We start from the raw sequence: 16,612 nt of genomic DNA, 5'->3' as shown, positions 1-16,612 counted from the left end.
TTCTGTTCTGTAGTGTAAATCGACTGGCAGAACAGGAGCACCGGATACCGTCACTTAGATTAAGAATTGATTAAATAGAGAGATCTTCTCATTGTACATTGCTACTTGGCATATTTTTTTTGGCAATATCAATAAGCTGTTCCAGTACACAAAAATGTAAAACCATATTTAAAATTTAAACCACGAATTTAAACCATGAACAACTTGTTCGTTCTTGAACAAGCTGATAGACAAATGAGCACATATTTGAATTTTATATAATTACATAATTTGTAACAAAGAATGTATTACACATTAATAAATAAATAAATAAATAATAATAATAATAATAATGATGATAATTTTTATTTATATCCCGCCCTCCCCAGCCGAAGCCGGGCTCAGGGCGGCTAACAACAATCAAATAATCAAACAATCAAATAATCCAACATTCTAAAAACATTTCAATTATAAAAATTAATTAAAATCAAATTGATGGCAACCGTTAAGCAAAATTCTGTGCAGGTTGCCAGAGGAGGGAGTCAGGCTGCGCCCTAACCAAAGGCCTGGTGGAACAACTCTGTCTAGCAGGCCCTGCGGAAAGATGTCAGATCCTGCAGGGCCCTAGTCTCTTGTGACAGAGTGTTCCACCAGATTGGAGCCGCAGCCGAGAAAGCCCTGGTTCTAGTTGAGGCCAGCCTAACCTCTCTGTGGCCTGGGACCTTCAGGATGTTTTTATTTGCAGACCGTAGGTTCCTCTGTGGGGCATACCAGGAGAGGCGGTCCCGTAGGTACGAGGGTCCTAGGCCGTATAGGGCTTTAAAGGTTAAAACCAGCACCTTAAACCTGATCCTGTACTCCACCGGGAGCCAGTGCAGCTGGTATAGTACCGGATGAATGTGATCTTGCAGCGAAGACCCCATAAGGAGTCTCGCCGCGGCATTCTGCACCAGCTGGAGTTTCTGGGTCAGTCTCAAGGGCAGCTCCACGTAGAGCGAGTTACAATAATCCAGTCTGGAGGTGACTGTCGCATGGATCACAGTGGCTAGGTCAGGGCGGGAGAGATAAGGAGCCAACTGCTTAGCTTGGCGGAGATGAAAAAATGCCGCCTTTGTTATAGCTGTAACCTGCGCCTCCATAGAGAAGGAGTTATCGAAGATTACACCCAAACTCTTAACAGACGGTGCTGGCACTAATTGCACCCCCGCAAGAGTTGGGAGTTGCCCCCTCAATCCCATATCGCCCCGTCCCCCTTCGAAGGATTTAACTTCAACCGGCTCCCACGTAACCATCCAGCCACAGCTTCCAGACATCTGGTCAATGTGTCTGGGGCCGAGTCAGGATGGCCATCCATCAACAGATAGAGTTGGGTGTCATCGGCATACTGATGGCAACCCAGTCCAAAACTCTGGACAAGCTGGGCGAGGGGCGCATAAAGATGTTTAAAAGCATCGGGGAGAGTATCGCACCCTGAGGCACTCCACACACCAAGGAGTGGCGCGATGACAATTCCCCCCCCCCCAAGCGCCACCCTCTGTCCCTGACCAGAGAGAAACGAGCGCAGCCATTGAAGGACTGTGCCCTGGATCCCCACGTTGGCAAGGCGGTGGTCCAGGAGTTCGTGATCGACCATGTCGAAGGCTGCTGACAGGTCTAGAAGAATCAGCAGCCCCGACCCGCCTCGATCCAGCTGCCTGCGGAGATCATCTGTTAGGGCGACCAGAGCCGTCTCGGTCCCATGACCAGCGCGGAAGCCGGACTGGAATGGATCCAGGGCCGATGTTTCATCCACAAACCTGCCAAGCTGTTCAGCAACCGCTCTCTCAATCACCTTACCCAGGAATGGAAGATTCAAAACCGGGCGGTAATTGGATAGATCTAAGGGATCTAATGATGTTTTCTTTAAGAGTGGGCGCACCACTGCCTCCTTCAGTTCCCCTGGGAATATCCCGGTGCCAAGGGATAAATTGGTAATATCCCCCAGGGGGGCCCGCACCTCGTCTGGACACGCTCTAATCAGCCAAGACGGGCACGGGTCAAGAGGACAGGTGGTGGGCTTTCCAGCTCGGAGGAGTCTGTCCACATCGGCTGGGGATATCCGGTCAAAGTGGTCCAATACTGGACCCGAGGACAGTCGAGGGGCCTCCAGTTCCTTTATTGTATCCAAATTGGCAGGGAGGTCATGGCGGAGCAACAGGACCTTCTCTGCAAAAAAGCCCACAAATGCCTCACAGCTGTGTGTCAGATTGTTATTTAAATTTGGCTGTCCTTCAAGGGACGTTAAAGACCTAATTATACTAAATAATTGCGCCGGGCGAGAGCTAGCGGATGTAATGGAGGCCGAGAAGTAAGACTTCTTAGCGGCCTTCACTGCCATCTCATAGGTTTTCATAAAAACCCCATAAGATGTTCTTGAGGCTCCGTCACGGGCACCCCGCCATACTCGCTCTAGCCGTCTGAGGTCCTGCTTCATTTTCCGAAGCTCCTCGGTAAACCAGGGAGCCCGGTTTCTGCGGGGTCGCAGAGGGCGCTTAGGTGCGATCTCATCGATGGCTGCCAGGAGCTGGATATTCCAGCCCTCAACAAGCTCAGTCAATGAGTCGCCAGGGGGAGCAAGGTCCCGCAAGGCTTGATGGAATCTATCAGGGTCCATCAGCCTCTGCGGGCGAGCCCAAATCGGCTCACCACCTAAGCAGGGTGGGGGTGGAAAGTCAATCCTGGCTTTCAGAGCGTAGTGATCAGACCATGGCACCTTCATCGAAGGAGACACGATCACATCTATACCGACGCAAAAGATCAAATCCAGCGTGTGGCCTGCTTGATGTGTGGGGCCCGAAACAAACTGGGAGAGCCCTAGTGTCGCCATGGAAGACACCAGGTCCAGAGCCTGTGAGGAGGGAGTGGCATCAGCATGGATGTTGAAGTCCCCCAATACCAATAGGTTAGGGAACTCCAAGGCCCAGCCGGCCACCGCCTCCAGCAGGCCTGACAGGATGGCTGCTGGTGCGCTAGGTGGCCGGTACACCAGCCAGACAGCCAAGCTCACCTCAGAGCCCCAAACTAGGCCAACACATTCAATGCCGGGGATCAATGGTGATGGTAGAGCCCTGAAAGAACAATCTTCCCGGATTAATAATGCCACCCCTCCCCCCCGGCCCACAGTCCATGACTGGTGGAGGACGGAGAAGCCCGGGAGCGCCATCTCTCGTAAGGTAACAGTTTCCCCTTCGCGCACCCAGGTCTCCGTCACACAAGCCAGGTCGACCCCCTGCGAGGTAAAGAAATCTCGCAGGGTGGCGGTTTTGTTGCCTATAGAGCTGGCATTGCATAACACCAGTGACGGAGGTGAGTAATCCTTGCTCACCCTACCCTCATCCCTCGGGATGGGGCGCAGATTGGAAGGGGTACGAGCATATCCGTATCTCGATCCCCTTCGCCTATAACATCTGCCCCCACCGCCATACCTCCACGGTAGCAATCCCAAGCCTCATACTAGCCTCCATTTACAAAATAGAAAAACAAACCAAACCAAAAACAATTATACCTAAACAAAACCAATCCCCACCCCACTCAATATTCAACCCCAAACCAAAATAAAACGGAACAAAATAAAAATACATAGATAACAACCACTGTTCACGGTGGTACAACAAAGTAAAAAGTAAAAACACCTTTAAAACACTTTAAAATATATAAAAACATTTTTAACATTTGCTGCAGCAGCACCAGTGTCCTTAAAGCTGTGGCGGAGGTGAGTCTGGGCCCCGCCCCCTAGGCCTGGTGGAATTAGCCTGAGGAGGGAGCGGCCTTCCCCAACACTCATGGTGCAGAAACCACAGAAAATGAAAAGCTTAAGTAGTCTACAGTGCAAAAAATACTGACCAGCTTTTATTACTGAGAAATTGATCATCCTTTCAATATAAATAGAAGACAGTGATTTCTCCTTTAACATAGGTGGATTTTACAAAGTAATTTCCAGTATGAAACAAGCTTGCAAGCCTGAATACAATGCTCCATTAAAAAAATAAAAATCTTTGCATACGGTAATAGACTATAATCTTCTTTTAGAACAGAAGGGTTTATAGTAAGAGAAGAGAAAGTTGTGTATATAGAGCAGCCTTCTAATTCTAGATGCAGAACTATATGCCAGAGATTATCTTTATTCAGTAGGCAGCAAAGGTAACAAAATCGTTCTGAGAAAGCAAATATATTGCTTTCCCCCTTTTCTTTTAGGATCACAATGAAGCCTTTGCAATGAATATGTTTTTATAGAACTTGAAGCTGAACCTGTAGAAGTATTATTAGCATTTCCTCAACCAAGGGAGACGGATCAGCTTCTTTCACTTCTTAAGTGCAAAGCAAAAGGCAATGCACAAAGGCAGTAGTAGTAGTATGGGATGCTTTAGTAACTTGGATGCTGTTTTCTAAGTCAAAATCAATGAACTTTCCATATAACAGACTTATTAATTTGAAAAAAGCCTGTTTTACATACACTTACCATTATTCTTTTCACTGTCGGCTGGCTTCATTTGGATGGGATGGTGCATCTGTAACAAAGATAAAGCAATTAGGATTGGGAGTGGTACAGAGGTGGAAATCAAGTTTTGGGGAGTAAATCACCTCCAGCCACAACTATACATTCCTTTCAAAGCTGTCGTAACCAGGGAACTTAGAAATCCATTTTTACAGAGACTAATTCAGAGGGCAGAGAAGACAGTACAGGCGTCTCCCCACTTCTGCACAATCAACTCACACGAAGTGCCGGGAAATAATTCAGTAATTCAATTCAAACCGGGAAATGGCAGGAGAGAGCAGGAGAGTCCTCGTGGAGACCCTTCCTGAATCCTGAAGAGGATGTCAATGAGGACAGAGGAAGCACCTGAAGAGACCTAAAATGCAGCAGGACTTTGTTTATGCTGCTCAGCCTTCCCACCTAACAGCTGATGTGCAGGATAGCTCAACAGCAGCTGCCCCTTTCCCGTATGTCCTCCTGCCAGCCCCAGGGATTCAGTTCTAGCTGTGGATACATTATTTTTGGTACCGACTGAAGAGAGAGCAGCAGAGAAGGTGTTTAAAGGGTGTTGAGAGAGTACTCCCAACTACAATAGTACCTCGGGTTAAGTACTTAATTCGTTCTGGAGGTCCATTCTTAACTTGAAACTATTCTTAACCTGAAGCACCACTTTAGCTAATGGGGCCTCCTGCTGCCGCCGTGCCATCGGAGCACGATTTCTGTTCTCATCCTGAAGCAAAGCTCTTAACCCAAGGTACTATCTCTGGGTTAGCGGAGTCTGTAACCTGAAGCATATGTAACCCAAGGTACCACTGTATGTGTTTTTTCACTTGTGCACGTGGCGGCCCAGAATGTAACCCCCATGTAGGTGAGGAGTTGCCTGTATTTATATTAGTCAAGCCAAGGGGCTCCACATACCCCATCCCAGAAAAGATGGCATCCTGAGTGTAGATTCATGCAGTAATATTGAAAGAGCAGATTAAATAGATGATGCCTATTGTCTTACCCCTGGGAGAATCTTCATGTTATGAAGAGCATTCTGTGCTTCTAGTGCAGCTTTACGGGTATAAAATGTAACAAAACAGCATCCTGTAATGCAAACAAGTTACATGATGCATAACATATAAAAATAATCCATTCCAGCATAAATTATTTGATAGCAGAATGCATTACGTCAAAAGGTGCCACTAACTGAAGCCTGAATATTTGAAGGATATGATTCATATCAAAATTAATGTTTCTAATGCCTTCACTATTTAACATACTTCAGCCCCAATTATATAAGTGACTTACGTATTCACAAGACCCAAGGCTGGAGGCATGCAGAACTTGAACTAACAAGAAATCAACTATTCCTCATTTGAATGTTGTTGTTGTTTAGTCGTTTAGTTGTGTCCGACTCTTCGTGACTCCATGGACCAGAGCACGCCAGGCACTCCCGTCTTCCACGGCCTCCCGCAGTTTGGTTAAACTCATGCTGGTAGCTTCAACAACACCGTCCAGCCATCTCGTCCTCTGTCGTCCCCTTCTCCTTGTCCTTCTCCATCTTTCCCAACATCAGGGTCTTTTCCAGGGAGTCTTCTCTTCTCATGAGGTGGCCAAAGTATTGGAGCCTCAGCTTCACGATCTGTCCTTCCAGTGAGCACTCAGGGCTGATTTCCTTAAAAATGGATAGGTTTGATCTTCTTGCAGTCCATAGGACTCTCAAGAGTCTCCTCCAGCACCATAATTCAAAGCATCAATTCTTTGGCAATCAGCCTTCTTTATGGTCCAGCTTTCACTGCCATACATCACTACTGGGAAAACCATAGCTTTAACTATACGGACCTTTGTTGGCAAGGTGATGCCTCTGCTTTTTAAGATACAGGGTCCCAAATACAATAGTATCTTTCCCAACTTGCAGGGAGCTTTTTTTTTAGTGAGAGAGCAAAAAAAATGTCCCCTTTATCTGCATCTTGAAGCAACGTCCTTCACTATGGACATTTGGATTTTGAGGTCTCATTCCACTGGATGACTCTTTAGTTTTCAGAATTCACAATACAGCAGATAAAACCCTTTTTTTACTATTGCAAGTTAACTGCTGATGGCTGCACCTTATTCTCACCTCATCAGATGCTTATTAGTAACACTAAGAGTAAACCTTTTCCTACAGTCTTACCTCCTGGCCTGGTCAATAGTTCAAGGCAGAAGTAGATGGGGGGTCAGGAGCTTACACCTTTTGTGGCAACTTCCTGAAACTCTTGAGAGCCTTGTTTCACACTTTGAGACTGAGTTGCACAGGTCAAAAGACAGATCAATCTTGTAGAAAATGTTTCAATGGACATCAAGTGGACACTCCTTGCTTCTGAATCTTATCAGTAAGACACCCAAATGGAATAACATTATGTGAACTATGCCCCCAACTTAGGGCTACTTCACACATTTATGCTTTTTCAGGAGAAAACCTATAAAATAAGCAAACTATGCAGGTACAGCTCAACGATAAAACTGTCAACATGTAGTGACATGCCCAAGTTTGCATCTGCATGTGAAGAACAACAGACATTTAAACTAACCTTCCTACTATCTGCTTTTCTTGCTACCAAAGCAAATGCAGTAACATGAAGATCATGCATGGATCGTGATATCAAAACAACACAAAGACATGCTTTCTCAGAGTAATAAGTGTCAATAAGACGCATAATGATCTTGGACCAAAACCTCCAGTAAAAAGAAAAGAGAGGGCTCTCACCTTTGCTCTGAGGAGGATTTTGGCTCCTGTCCCGCAGGACATTTATTTCATAGACAGCACCATACTGTTCAAACAGATCTCGCAGATCTTTTTCAGACCAACTCCGTGGGACCTGGCCCACAAACATCTTGATGGCATCAATGTCCGGTTGGTCAGGATGGTCTAGTGTGCCATTCATTTTCTTTGAGCTGCATGAGTCAATGAGAAACATATTGTAAGGGTCCTCCTTGACTCTGTCCCAACCAACCATTCTTCAAATGTATTAGAAAGATAATAATTAAAACTCAAAGTGTTGCTTATCTGAGATATTCAGAGAACATATTCTGCCCACTGAAAACCAGGCACGTGGTGGGAAGAGAGAAGAGACACTTCTCCAAAGACTTGATTGCCTTCAGATGTCTCAGACGAATTTGCCGTTTTCTCCCCCAGAAACGTTAGCATCTTAGAAATAGAATGTATTATAGTCTTGTATAAAGGGTAAATAATGGTTTATTGAAAAAAGAAAACTGAGCTAAAAGTTGGTGTACCTAAAACTAATGAATTTAGTAGTAAGTATAAAGATGAAAAAATATCACCAATCCCTCTAACAGCAAACTAAAGTGCTGAGTGTCAACAAAAATGGGAGCCAAAACAGGGCCACTGAGAAACAAAAGGGAGGTGTCAACCTGCCTGGGAGAACCCAATGTTTGCAGACATATAGAACTTTAAAAAAACATTTAAAAACCATAAAAATAAAATTCTTGAATGGGAATCGTAAAAATAGACCAATGGTTTGGTTTGGGTATAATACTCTGCATGGAAGAAAAGACCAGCTGAAACTCTGAAAAGCACTCATATTCAGAAGCGACAACACACTGCAACGTTTTCATGCAGGTGCAACATATCTATACTAATACCAAACTCAGCATCATCCTTGATAGGTCACTTAGGATCACTGAGTTTACTATTTGCACAAACTTGAACTGTGTCTGTATACTTTGGCAATTCAATGGACTGAGCAGACATCCAGGAGCAATGACATGTGAAGATCAATTCAGTGTCAGTTAGAGAAAAAAGGAAGATGGGGCACAGATACGCCCCTATGGCAGAGGTGGGGAGCTGGGAAGAGGTTTGTGCAGCCAAGGCTCACCCATCAGCTGCTGGGCAAAGGTTAAGACCCTTTGTTCTTTGAAGAGAGGCAGAGAGCGGCTTGGCCAACTGCTCTCTGAAGCACCTCCACCCTCATTTTCACACTGCTCCAGCAAGGGTTCTCCACCTGTCAGTCATGTGATGTCATCTAATGAGTTGATATTAAATCCTGTTGCCTCAGCAGCGTGATTTGTTCCCTGCAGACACTAGAGTGGCACAGCCAATGCAGGATAAAATCCTGTCCTCCTGCTTATCAACTGATGTTGGTAAGATGGGCGGGCGGGCGGGCATGGTTTTGGGGAAATGGCCTCATGAGCCAAACTGGACCAGCAGCAAGCCAAACTTAGCCTGCTAAGCAGAAGTTACCCACCCCTGCACTATGAGGTGCACATTCAAACTTGTTTCACCTTTCAAGCTTAAAGGCAGCATATTTTGGGAGGATGAGAAGAAAACAGGAACATCCATTCACTGCACTGCACCACTCAGATTTGTGGCTAGATGAGCAGCTTCCTTCCTGCTCCCCTAGCCCCAAACCTCAGGAGTCAGCACTTTAGGGTAATTGTGCTACAATGGTAGATTGCTGAGTTTCAGGTTTAAATGAGCAGGGCATTGTACAAAGGAATTTGAATTTCCCATTTGATCATTCCACTTATAGGCATTCATTGTCTTCCTATTTAAACCTGTATTTCATAATCCACAGACACTGTGACATATTTTTTCAAAACTGAACAAAAAGAAAAATAGCAACCTTGCTTTAATATCAGAAGGCACACAGATTCAACCTAGTAATTAACTGTCATCATCAAAACATTTAATACTTACATTAATTATAAAAACAAATTGTTATTGTAAAACATTGGATTTTTAATAATAATAATGAATTATTGTAACTTTTAACCATGTCAAGTATGATTTCTACTGACTGAAATAATTCACTGAACAGTTTTTGTCTTTTGACTTTTACCATAGAATGCCAGGACCAGTGTACAGTTGCAAAATTTAAAATAACAAAACCCACAGTGGTGTTCTTAGCTTTACTGGGTCAAAGTCAAACAACAGTCAGTCAACTGACTGTTTGTCAATCCTATTGATAATCTGTGAATTTGAGACAAAGGAAGAAGCACTATTCAGAATACTGGAACAGACTGTAAATAATATATTTACTGAGACTTTCAGGTTCTTCCATTCTGTGGAATTTTGTATGAACATACTGATTGCCCCTACTAGATGTTGCTTCCACCATGGACTTATTGTTTAGGAAGTTGAGTTTCGGATCTCAGTATCAAAAAAAATGAGAGGCACAAATACAAGATGGGTGACACCTGGCTTGAGAGCAGTACATGTGAAAAGGATCTAGGAGTCTTGGTTGACCACAAACTTGACATGAGCCAACAGTGTGACGCAGCAGCTAAAAAAGCCAACGCAATTCTGGGCTGCATCAATAGGAGTATAGCATCTAGATCAAGGGAAGTAATAGTGCCACTGTATCCTGCTCTGGTCAGACCTCACCTGGAGTACTGTGTCCAGTTCTGGGCACCACAGTTCAAGAAGGACACTGACAAACTGGAACGTGTCCAGAGGAGGGCAACCAAAATGGTCAAAGGCCTGGAAACGATGCCTTATGAGGAACGGCTAAGGGAGCTGGGCATGTTTAGCCTGGAGAAGAGGAGGTTAAGGGGTGATATGATAGCCATGTTCAAATATACAAAAGGATGTCATATAGAGGAGGGAGAAAGGTTGTTTTCTGCTGCTCCAGAGAAGCGGACATGGAGCAATGGATCCAAACTACAAGAAAGAAGATTCCACCTAAACATTAGGAAGAACTTCCTGACAGTGAGAGCTGTTCGACAGTGGAATTTGCTGCCAAGGAGTGTGGTGGAGTCTCCTTCTTTGGAGCAGAGGCTTGACAACCATATGTCAGGAGTGCTCTGATGGTGTTTCCTGCTTGGCAGGGGGTTGGACTCGATGGCCCTTGTGGTCTATTCCAACTCTATGATTCTATGATTCTAATTAGGCATCTGGACCACAGATCACCAAAAAACTGCCAAAGCTTTCCTTTGCCTATGTGGTTTTTCTAGATAAGGACTAGGGAACCTGCAACCCTCCATCTGTTGCTGAACTACATCTCCCAACATCCCTGACCACTGGCCATGCTGGCTGGTGCTGATGGAAGATGGTGTTCAATGACATCTGAAGAAACACATATTTTCATCCCCGCTTTACAGTCTAGCTACAGGGAGGAAAAAGGAGAATAAGGTTGTGGTGAAGGGACAGGAGGTAGACTTGTATTAACATCATGCTGCCCAAAGGCATACACTGTTCAATCCAACTTCATACAACATACACAGAGCTAATACTGCAGAATCTGAAAGTCAAGCTGCAACAGCAAGGGAGTAACTTTTTGTACAGTTTTAACTTCAGTGGGGTTTTTTTGTCACTTTCCTTCTTGTGAACCACGTTAAGTGCCATTATTTTCAAGTGATTATTATCAGGGGATGGCTGACCCATTTATTCATAAACTCTATAAAAATGTTTTTAGTTTTCTCCAATACTGAAAGTTAAGAATTGTCTCCAGGCAACCAGACAGCAAGACTTTACAAAGTGAAAAGCATTTATGTTTCTTTCAGGCTGCTACTGTTATAGGTTATGTAGATTTATCTTTTCCACAGCAAAGTTTTATAAAGAGATTTGGGTGGTTTTGTTCTTTTTCTTATTTTATATATGTAACTTATTTTTAACCCCTTTCCTATCAAAAATGGTATGATTTTGGTATTTTATTTTGCTTTTAAAGGGTTTGTGACTGTATGTTTTTTAAAAAAATTATAAATAATCAGGTACAAGTTCATAAAACATACTAGCAGTAAAAAAGGATTTATTCGGAAATAAATCCTTTTTTACTGCTAGTATGTTTTATGGACTTGTATGCTACTCTGCTGTAGATATTGTTGTATGAAAGTATCAGTAAATGTGGATATGCTTCATTTAACTCGATCTGTGACTCCTCAGGGGACCCACACCTTTAAAAGATTTTTTAAGAAAGGGAGAGAGAGAGAGAGAGAGAGAGAGAGAGAGAGAGAAGAATAAAACCAAATTTGGATTGGGTGTGCAACACGCATTGCCTGTTTGTGGACTGCCTTCAATCCCACTTCTAGGACATGCTCCGAAAACTGGATCTGTGTGATCTCACTGCTACCTCAAATGGTTACCCACCAATCCACATCTAAGAGAACAGTAAGATTATGTAAAATCAAGAAATATCAGAACAAGGCAGGCCACTTATTTTTCAAAAGTGCAGCTGACACAGATAGCTGATTCTTAAAAGGCCTATGCATCAGGATTTCTGGCATCCATAGATTAACAAGTGTAGTCAGTTGTGCAAAACTGACTGGATTACAGACTCCTAGGGTTGTATCCAATGCAGGTACTACTAAGAGTTACGAATGAAACATAAACCAAAGTTATCAATAAACATAACTAATTTAGGTTCACTAATTTCAATGGGTCTACTCCAAGTATAATTAATTGGATACAACCCCCAAACAACATGTTTGGATCTAGGTATAAACAGGTGTGTCTCCTTGCCCTTTTGTAACCAAGTCCAAATACATGTTACTGAAATAATACTATTTCCCCCCATGTACTCAGACTCCAATGAATACACTACATCATCACCTAGTGTTGAATTATGAGGGTTTGTAAGTTCTCTATGTAGAGTTTGTTCTGTTGTACTCTGAAACACAATGCACACACATGGTGCAACCAACCATGCTAGTCGCTTTCTACTATGTATGTTAAATTGCTACCCCAGAGCAAAGTTAGATATCGAAGGGGCCAGAAGTAGCCCCAGTGCAATTGTAATAGGGATCCTTTGGGATTAAAACACACATTTGGGATCTTTCTGGATTAAAATCAAGAAAATAGATGTCCCACACTTACCTGAAAACAGTTTATTCCAATGAAGCTAATACCACGACCATTAAATGCCTCTGAATGATGCTTTGATAGCTACATGCATCCATACCATATAATTTTGATCAGTAAACTTTACTATTGTGTTTGAAGTATATTAAGGTGTCTGCACATACAAGGAGCAGAAAATTAACTTAATGTGTAAAACTGCAAATCTAACATGCTAAAAAAGTACAATAGTTACAAATCAAGCTATGAAATTTCACAAGAATGTATTTGGCATTCCCTCCTGAACTGCAAGGATGTGCCACATATAGTGCAGAATTTAATTTATTTGTATCTTAAGGGCTATGTGAACCATAAAGTGTATTTCTCTAAAATTAACTCACCCTGGAACATAATCCTATGCTGGGTACAAACTTAACATACTGTCCTCAATTGAGTTCTTGTTCATGGAGTATCAACTCCAAGCATTTTTAGGCTCTCTTCCATAAATTAACTCTAGGGTCTTATATGCCTCTTTTGGTTCTTCCCTTAATACAGAACAATAATAAAATTCCCCACCAATTACCTTCAAAAGAACAAATTGAAAGCAATCAGCATTAATGTAGATTAGCTATGAAAACAAAATACTCACATAGGGCTGGCATTCAAGGAGCAATGATCCACCATCATTTCTGGGAGGAAATCCAACTTAAAAGCAGCCATCACTTCTCTGCTTACCACAAACCACTAATGCTAGATCACTGTCCTGTCGAACCAATTGAACACCACCACTTAATTTCTGAGAGTCTTAACACAGTGATCCACACAAAATAACACTCAAACCACAAGAACACAAGCTTGGGGAGACCAGCAACAGACACCACAAAAACAGGCTGGACTGGGAAAGAAACATGAGGACCAGGATTAAAAAGGGGATGTGACCATGTGAAGAGAGACTCAGCTCAGTACACAATGAAAATGCTGATGCACTGGGCTTGTTTTGTGCAATTTTCCCTGGCAAAGCAGTACTGAGTGCACTGTCAGATAAACAGAGTGTCAGATCCATGAAGATAGTTGTGTGCAACAGAGCAGAAAAGAACACAAACTAGCTTCATAGCTTCCAATCAAACTCACTACCACAAAAGTATGAGCCCTTAAATATTTCTTTAGGTAGAATATTCTTAAACCAAGCATCATTACACTGCTTTCCTGGTTTGAGGTCAACTAATCACATTTTATGAGATGGTGGAAGCCTGGCTCAACATATATATAACCAGGCTCAACATGCTTGCTATGTGGGGCTGGGCAAGATTTCTAATTCCTTCAATAGAACAACATTTCACTTCAGCCTTGAGTATTGCATATAGAACAGGGAGAAATCCCAATTGAACCTATTGGTAAACTTCCCAATTTTACTTGGAAAACAAGGTGAAATTTAGAGACTCCTGGCCAAAGAAGTCATTTCTTAATATGCTAGCTACAAGATATGAAAAAAATCATCGATAGCATTTTTCACTGCAATACACAATTCAGTCTGAAATTCTCACAGTGTTAAACTCTCGAGCTCTGGCATTAAGTTGAAGTCCTTTCTCCTTTTCCAAAATTGCTTTCCCACACATTAGTTAAAACCTTCTTCAGACGCAAGTTTTACCAAACTGACACAGAGTTCTAAAAAAAAGGTGGGTAAATTATGCATATTAACTTTCCTACACCTACCATGGAGTGTCTTCTTTCATATGAAGTTCAGGTTCCTTGGTGCCTTCAAGGCTAATTCTGAACTACCGTAGAAATCAACTCTGATACCTGTTGAATGTACCAATCGCCATTTAGTTAGCTTGCTTATTTCCTGGCTAGTCTCTATTACTTCTATTGTTCTTACTTGTAAACCAGGTCAGAAGCTAAGTGCCTGGTAATATGATGGCTTACTTACTGGTATATGGTATATTTACTGCTTCAACAACCACTTCTGGAGAATGACTGTCATGTTAAAGGCAGTTGCGTGCTCATTGTCCTAAAGCTGTAGTGCTCAAACTTACTAGTTATACATAGATGATTAACCGCTTATGGATTTCTTTGAAGTATGAGTCACTATAATTTACCTCAATAAAAATAACTGAAGATGGGAACACAGAGAACCAAAATGATTAGGAGGTTGAAGCATCTCCCCTGTGAGGAAAGATTAGGCTTGGGGGTTTTTGCTTTAAAAAATGACAATAAGGGGGGCATGATGGAGGTGTGTAAAGTTAAAGTGTGTAGAGAAAATGGAAATAGATCTCCTTCCTCTCAGAATCCAGTCACCTAATGAAACTGAATGGTGGGATATTCTGGGCAGATAAAATCACTTTTTTCTACAGCAGAATTCACTTGTACAAGTTGAAGAAGTGATGACCACCAACTCTGATGACTCTAAAAGGAGATTAGATAAATTCATGGATGATAAGGCTATCAATCACTATTGTTCAAAATAACTATATTATCTCCACTATCAGAGGCAATATGCCTCTGAATATCAGTTGCTGGGAAACACAAGTAGGAAGTGCTGTTATGTGTCATGTTCTGCCTGAGTGTTTTTCACAGACGTCTGGTTGGTTGCTGTGAGAACAGAAAGTTGGATTAGATGGGCTTTTGGTCTGATCCAGCTAGTCTCTTATGTTGTTATGATTATGTAACCCAACTTCTTTAAATCTTTCCCCCCATCATACTCAATACTCCTCTCTTTTGAGGTGTGTAAATCAGCAATTGAGGTTAAAGACAGAGGATTCTAAACTCAAGAGGGGGGAAGCAGAAGGATGAATTGGTTGTGCTTCTGACATTACATGCAAAATGGGGGATGAGTATATTTAACTGCAGCAAAAGCAGTAAATAAGAGTCCCACTTTGCATGTTACAATAGAAAACAAGTGTGCTTCTCTGTGATATATGAGCCATCTCTCTGAGACCAAAACCTATAGATCCAGTGAACTGACCTCTCATAACAGAACCAAAGTCACTTTCCTGACACTGGTTCATGGTAGTCTACAACTTTAGTTTACAAACTGCTCTAGACATCCTTTAAGCCACAGTAGCTCTGCTGCTTATTAAATTTACTTAACTAAAGGGGGAGGGAATGCAACACTCAGTCCAATATGCTTGGCAGCGTAGGAACATGTCTGTCCACAAGAGATAATGGCTTGTTTATGTACAAAAACTAAATAAGATGGCAACCTGCAATTCAATCAAGTCGGTATGGCTCCATGTGGCAGGTTGTTCGTGTTAACAGTCCCCTATGAGGTTTGGGCAATGCCAAAGAAATCATTCTTTCATGCTTTTATAACACACAGCAAGAATGGTCAACTGATAGCTCATGGATCACATCCTGCATTTGCAGCAATTTTATCAAGCCCCCAGTGATTTGGCTAAATTTCACACATACTAAATGGGCAACAAAATAGCAAATGAGTAGCAAAGGGATATTTATTACAGCAAAAAATTCTAACTTCACACATACAATGAGGTGTGTCTAAACTAGCTGTAATTCAGGGCTGTCTTTACCCAGGGGTGCAAGGCACCGAGCGCCAAATGCATACCAACTGTATACTGGTCCCTCTCGATCGGTGGCACTGAAAAGCAATGGAGCGAAAGTTCCTGCCCCCCCCAATAGTGTCAAATATTCCCAACGAGTCAGGAAACAAAAGCAGTTATTTCCTACCCAACTTTGGCTCCCCCCTTCCAAAAAAGCTCAACAACTTTGAGTTCGCCCCCCCCCCCCAAAAAAATTGGGGGAGCTGGGCGGATCTTTGCACCCCGGCGGTGCATATGCTAAAGACAGCCCTGCTGTAATTACTCAAATAATGTAGACAGGGGACCTTAACTTGTGACCTTCACATGTTGATGGACTTCATACTCCCATCAATCCTAGCCAGCACGGACAATGGTCAGCAATTATAGATCGACTCCACCTAAATCACTGTGTATGCAACTTCTGTGAGCACAATGGAACTCCCTCTCCCCTTCCTCCCCCTATACTGACACCAAATCTGCTCTGAGGCTTGGGGAAAACCCCAGATCAGACTGGGGCTTCACACCAGAGAGAAGAGGGAATGGAAGTTCCTTTGCACCTGCAGAAGTTGTTTGACGTGCAAAATGATTTGGCTGCACACAAGCCCTATGTAAGTTGTAGCCTTGCAAAATTTGGACGGCCACAGATTAGCCATCTTAGTATAGAAAATGTGAGCTGACCACTTGCACAACAGAAATCTGCTTATGCCCCCGGAAACCTCCCAAAAAACCCAATCTGTTCTGGGGAGTTCCCCTAGAACTCAGGGTCAGGTTATGTCACCAATGGAAAAAGCAGCATACCACACAATGGATCAACAACTTATAGAATTC

General features: G+C 42.9%; 1 protein-coding gene across 34 annotated transcripts in view; it reads right to left on the bottom strand.

The window, feature by feature from the left end:
* CELF1 (CUGBP Elav-like family member 1) overlaps positions 1 to 16,612 on the bottom strand; it is a 41,927-nt gene that overhangs the window by 17,078 nt on the left and 8,237 nt on the right. For 12 of the 34 annotated variants that reach the window (XM_083460582.1, XM_083460599.1, XM_083460602.1 and 9 more), the window contains exons 2-6: positions 13,962 to 14,048; positions 12,898 to 13,011; positions 7,224 to 7,411; positions 5,499 to 5,581; positions 4,478 to 4,526 (exon numbers count right to left, since the gene is read on the bottom strand). In XM_083460582.1, coding sequence (XP_083316708.1) covers positions 4,478 to 4,526; positions 5,499 to 5,581; positions 7,224 to 7,411; positions 12,898 to 12,968 — 391 coding nt within the window. In that variant the 5' untranslated portion in view covers positions 12,969 to 13,011; positions 13,962 to 14,048. The remainder of the gene's footprint in view (positions 1 to 4,477; positions 4,527 to 5,498; positions 5,582 to 7,223; positions 7,412 to 12,897; positions 13,012 to 13,961; positions 14,049 to 16,612) is intronic. The other 22 variants (XM_083460571.1, XM_083460593.1, XM_083460600.1 and 19 more) reach the window with 2 other exon arrangements.

The sequence above is a fragment of the Podarcis liolepis genome (assembly GCF_965112155.1).
Source record: "Podarcis liolepis genome assembly, chromosome: 1".
Lineage (NCBI taxonomy): Eukaryota > Metazoa > Chordata > Lepidosauria > Squamata > Lacertidae > Podarcis > Podarcis liolepis.
The sequence above is the reverse complement of the archived record's forward strand: the minus strand, read 5'-3'. Positions and strand labels throughout refer to the sequence as shown.